At 39.2% G+C, this 6,033-nt stretch overlaps 1 protein-coding gene across 1 annotated transcript in view; it reads right to left on the bottom strand.

Annotated features, from left to right (window-relative positions):
• IL23R (interleukin 23 receptor) overlaps positions 1-1,891 on the bottom strand; it is a 66,731-nt gene extending 64,840 nt beyond the window's left edge. The window contains exons 1-2 of the mRNA XM_006766904.1: positions 1,854-1,891; positions 680-782 (exon numbers count right to left, since the gene is read on the bottom strand). Of these exons, the coding sequence (XP_006766967.1) occupies positions 680-782; positions 1,854-1,865 (115 nt within the window). The 5' untranslated portion in view covers positions 1,866-1,891. The remainder of the gene's footprint in view (positions 1-679; positions 783-1,853) is intronic.
• Positions 1,892-6,033: the final 4,142 nt, after the last annotated feature.

Here is a 6,033-nt window from a genome sequence, read left to right as displayed (position 1 = left end):
ACTTGCACCATCTAGAAAGTTTTCTTCAAGGCCTAGAACCCTGCCTTGGTGCTGCTTTGTCACCCAGTAAATGAGTCCTTGCCATGCATCCCCAGGATACCATTGCCTCCAATAGAAACTCCTGAATGCAAATGGCTGTCCTGTCTGAACTTCCGAGGATCCCCTTCCTGGATTCCTCCAAACTGCTTAAGTCTGTCCTAGTGCCAGACGTGTGCGTGGACTGTAGGAAGGGAATAATAATAGCACTCAGTACTGCTGCACAGAGTTGTTGTTGTGAGGGATAAAAAGCTTAGCACAGTGTGCCCGACACAGAATAACCCTCAACAAATGGTCTGTGGAATTGAACTAAATTCAAAATGTTTGATGGATTTTCATAGAGCAGTTATAATAGTTCAGAGATAGAACATGCCAACTCAAAGTAACAAGCTCCTTATCAGAAATGTTTATATAGGAGTTAAAGGTGGTTCCGTTAGGGATACGTACTTGAGAAAGGAATCCTGCCTTAGGAAGGAGGGAGTCTTTTTTATTTCATTCCACATAATTCTTATGCTCATATAAATTTTCTCAATATAATAACTTGGTTCTTCCGAAATCCTACCATACATGATACCTTGAAAATATTAGACATTCAATACTTTATTTGAATAAAAGATAACAATAGGTATTCAAAATACTATACCTCCATGACACCAGTTGAAGAATATGTAAAGGGCTATTACCACATCCCACTGAAATGTGACCTGATTCATGTCTGAGAGCAGGGGAAAGCTCTTTGTTCGCCTCTAGAGAAAAATACAAAGAAGTTTAAATTTTAATATTTTAATAAAAGAATAAAAGGCATCACATTTTTTCCTAGCAATTATTATTATCTTTGATGAGAACCTCTGCTAAGGAAGAAAGGAGAGATGGAGAACGGAGGGATGGAAGAAAGAAAGGAAGGAAATGGTAAAAAGTCACTAGTGTGTGAAGAGGTATAATATGGAGTAAAGCAAAAGAATGCCATTTAACACCCTTCAGAAATAACTATGAATTAGCTCAGTAGGACCTTTGGACCCTGGATATAATCCGGTTCCTCTTATCTGGTCTCTCTCTTCATAAATCTCCTTCTGCTCTAAATCCTGATGATGAACTTTTCTCCTGACCAGGTTATGCATCTATCAAGCTCCAAGAATATCAGTATTTGATGAGTAAAACTTAGGAAAAACCAAAAATTTCATAATCTCCAGAAAAAAGGCATTTAAAATGAAGAAAGATGAAGTGAGACAAATGCATATGTGTTGTCACCAGTTAAATTTACAGAAAGCTCACTCATCTCTGGAGAGCTCAAAAGAAGCATAATATAGAAATTGCCATGAGTTTATCACTGGAGTTACATTACTCAGGTAATCAGTTTCTTACATTATTAATAATTCAGTTATTCAATAATCAACATCATTCACTTTTTTTATTTGTTTAGTTAAACCTTGAGCCTTTAATATACAACAACAAAACAAAGTTCATAACTCATCAAATAGCATAAACTATCTGATAACATTTTTAAAAACTGGGGTTCTCATGACTCATGAAATAGGGATCCCTTTCATAAGTTGTTAACAATAGTAGGTGTCATCTTTATAAATAATAGTGAAAACAAGCCCTAAAATATTTCAGAAATTAACTACTCACCTACTAGACTATGCACAATAAATACTAAGGTGATGTGATGTCAGACAATATTATAAATTCAACTATCATCCGCATCATTCACTGTATAAAATGCCACAGAACTTATAAGAGAAAATAACTTTGCCCATGTATTTCTCACAGGAAACATAGCTGTTTTTAAGTATTTTGGATGCTCATTTTCTCTTTACCTTTCTGTCCATTTGAAGCACATAATTCCACTTCAGAGCCAGGCCAGCCTCACGACTCCTTTCCCCACCGCCTGCCTGTCAGTGATCATTTCAACTTCTCAGCTATGAAGCAAGTGGAAATGTCAGCAAAGCCCTGACCTACATTTCAGATTCTTGAAGAGGAACTCAAACTGCCCAATTCAAAATGACTGGCTCTCATGTCACTGTTTGGGAAAACCCAGATTACTGAAAGTGAACTGCTCTATCAGTACTTTTGGTTTTCTCAGCTAAATTTAGAATTACCTATCTCATCCAAACAGTAGAACACATATACATGCTCTGTCAAAATCTTTGACACCAAACACATGATGCTTAGTTTTAATTTGCAACATTGATATTAATTATAAATTTGTTTCTTAAGAAAAGTTTTAAATGATACTGCTGACCATTAATTTATTTTTTTAATATTTATTGTTGAAAGTATTACATATGCCCTCCTTTTCCCCCCATTGACTCCTTCTAGCCTGCCCCCAACCCCACCTCAGGTCTCTGGATCTATTTTGTTGATTAGTTTATTTTGTTCATTAGATTTCACATATGAGTGAGATCATGTGATACTTGTCTTTCTCTGACTGGGTTATTTCACTCAGCATGATACTCTCCAGGTCCCTCCCTGCTATCTCAAAAGGTAAGAGATCCTTCTTTTTCACTGCTGCATAATATTCCAGACCATTAATTTATTTAACAAGCATTTTTTAGTAGTACTTTGTGCCAGGTATTGTTCTGGGAATTAAAGGTATAATGGTTATTGATTATAAAACAGCTCCTCTGTTGTATTGTGTACAGTGATTAAATTACAGATAGGTTGCTTTAAACTATGGTTCACAGTTTAGCAGGATTCTACAAGCTAATAAAAAGTTTTACCAAATATTTGGTTGGCTTATAGTAGGCATCACTGGGGGCCTTTCCTGGCATGCCTTTTCTTCCTGCCTCCTCTATTTGTTCTACATGCACATCCTTTCACTTTAATACACTTCTTTCTATTTGTAAATGATGATTAATTTTACTTGTTTCCTCTACTGAAAACTTCTTGAAGTCAGAAACTCCACACTGTCTTTTTAATTTTTGTATCTTTAGTAACTCACACATTAGAAAACTCTAGAGCAGTGGTTCTCAACCTTCTGGCCCCTTAAATACAGTTCCTCACATTGTGACCCAACCATAAAATTATTTTCGTTGCTACTTCATAACTGTAATGTTGCTACTGTTATGAACCATAATGTAAACATTGGATATGCAGGATGGTCTTAGGCGACCCCTGTGAAAGGGTCGTTCGACCGCCAAAGGGGTCACGACCCACAGGTTGAGAACCGCTGCTCTAGAGGAAGACCTAACTGATTCCTATGCTTAGATTCATTCTCGATAATGCAGTCTGAATTTCTGGGGGCAGAGGCTGGGCATTGACATTGTTTAAAGCCCTCCTCTCCCAGGTGATAGGATGAGCAGTTAGAGTTGAGAACCTCTGGAATATACAACAAATAAGATTACTATTTTTAAAGCCCACACAGAAGAAATGACTACCAGCTGGGTTTTAATGATTTGTAACAATTTTCCAGCCTGTGAAGGAGCGTGTGTAAGAAAACATTTCACAGGAACAAAATTTGCGAGTAATATAGATGTATGGGACTGGCAAGCATTTCTCCGGGTTGAGAGGAATAGGATTTGAGCTGGAAAATTAGGTAAATGGCAGATGGTAATAGGCCTTGTCTTCCTGCTAAATATTTTAACCTTTATCTTGATGTCAGTCAAGAGATAGCAAAGGCTGTTAAATATGAATAACATAATTACATTGGATTTTAGAAAGGTAATTCTAATTAGTGGAGAGAATGAACTGAAGATAAAGAGCCCAGTTAGGAGCCTGGCTGGAGTGGTTCAGTGATTGAGCATCAACCTATGCATCAAGACGTCATGGTTCAATTCCTGGTTAGGGCACATGCCCAAGTTGTGGGCTTGATCCGTAGTATGGGAGCGTGCAGAAGGCAGCTGATCAGTTATTTTCTCTCATCATTGATTTTTCTATCTCTCTCTCCTCCCTTCCTCTCTGAAATCAATAAATATATACATATTTTTTAAAAGAGCCCAGTTAGGAAGCTAATGAAAATCAAAAGCTGATGAGGATCTAAAGTAAAACAAAGGCAGCAAGAATGAAAGGAGAACACAGAACTGAGAGCTCTATAGGGGCAGGTTGGACAGGCTGTTGTGACCAATGAAGAAATGGGGACTTCTGGCATCATGCAGTCAACAATGCGTGTGGGAAGTGAAGGATTCAGGTCACGAAGAATGACTGTGGTGACTAGTTTTGCTGACCCAGTAGATAATGACATTAACTGAGCACACAAAAGGAGGAGAGATTGTGGGGAAATTATGAATTTAGTTCTGAGCATGTTGATTTGGGGATGCTTAGCATATATTCAGAGAGAACTATCTAATAGGCTGTTGTAGACATTGGTAAACTTGGGAGAAAAGTTTGAGTTGGAGATCTAAATTTGGATGATTTCAGCATATCAATAGTATTGAAACTAAAATTAGAATAAGACTAAACCCTGGCCAGGTACTCAGTTGGTTAGAGCATAGTCCTGAATCACCAAGGTATGGGTTTGACCCCCCTCTCAGAGCACATATAAGAATCAACCATTAGCCCGACATGGCTCAGTGGTTGGATATTGACCTATGAAGTAGGAAGTAATGGTTCAATTCCCTGTAAGAGCACATGCCCGGGTTGCAGGCTCAATCCCCAGTAGGGGGCATGCAGGAGGCAGGCAATCAATGACTCTCTCTCATCATTGATGTTTCTATCTCTCTCTTGCCCTCTCCCTTCCTCTCTGAAATCAATAAAAATATATTTTTTAAAAGAATCAACCATTGAATGCATAAATATAAGCACTTGTAACAAAAAATGGACATTTCTTTCTGTTTCTCATCAATAAATAATTTTTTTCTTTTCAATATAGAAAAATAAGAGGATTCAAAGAGAACACTTAGAGCAATAAGTGGTGGCCAGAACCAGAAAATGTTGACCCAAAAGAAAGAAGAAATATAAATAGTGTGGGGGCTGGTGGTGGTTCTTAACCATCTTTTCAATAAAAATTTTATTATTTTTTTAAAATATGTTTTTATTGATTTTTTTAGAGAGAGAAGAAGCGGGAGGGATAGAGAGATAGAAACATCAATGATGAAAGAGAAACATCATCCAGCGGTTACCTCCTGCATGCCCCCTCCTGGGGATTGAGCCCACAACCTGGGCATGTGCCCTGATCAGGAATCAAACCAGTAACCTCTTGGTTCATGGGTCAATGCTCAACCACTGAGCCACATCAGCGGGGCATCCTATATAATAAAAGGCTAATATGCAAATCGACCAAACGGTGGAACAACGGTAGCTATGACGCGCACTAGCAGGAGCTACCCCTTGGTGATCAGTGCTCTCCCACAGAGGGAGCATTGCTCAGCCAGAAGCCTGGCTCACTGCTGGTCGCACTAACCATCAGGGGGAAGACGCTCAATGCAGGAGCTGTCCCCGGTGGTCAGTGTGCTCCCACAGGGGGAGCACTGCTTAACCAGAAGCCAGGTTCATGGCTGACGAGCACAGTGGCAGTGGTGGGAGCGCTAAGTGCAGTGACGGTGGCGCTAAGGATGTCCAACTGCCAGCTTAGGCCCACTCCCCCAGGACTCCCGGATTGTGAGAGGGTGCAGGCCAGGCTGAGGGACCCCCTGAGGACAAGAATTTTATGCACCAGGCCTCTAGTACTGTATATACCGTATTTGCCGGCGTATAAGATGACTGGGCGTATAAGACGACCCCCTAACATTTCCACTCAAAATACAGAGTTTGTTATATACTCGCCGTATAAGACTACCCCCTCTTCCGCACACCTTCCACACACCAAATAAAAGGTAAAACAATATCAGATTTGATTTTAACATTTTAATTTATATTCAAATGCTTATGACATGCAGGAAAACTGTCACAAGGCTGTATGTAATCAAACATATACATAAAACAGTGCAAGTTTATTACCGGTAAACATACCGGTAATTCACTAAAGAAAACACACTCTATAGACTGGTACCGTAGATGCTTCTCAGGAACACAGGCAAGCAGCCCACAACCTAGAGGGACTGTCAATGATAGAAGAAAGAT

Source organism: Myotis davidii, unplaced genomic scaffold (assembly GCF_000327345.1).
Source record: "Myotis davidii unplaced genomic scaffold, ASM32734v1 scaffold122, whole genome shotgun sequence".
NCBI lineage: Eukaryota > Metazoa > Chordata > Mammalia > Chiroptera > Vespertilionidae > Myotis > Myotis davidii.
This window is presented reverse-complemented; position numbering and strand designations above follow the sequence as displayed.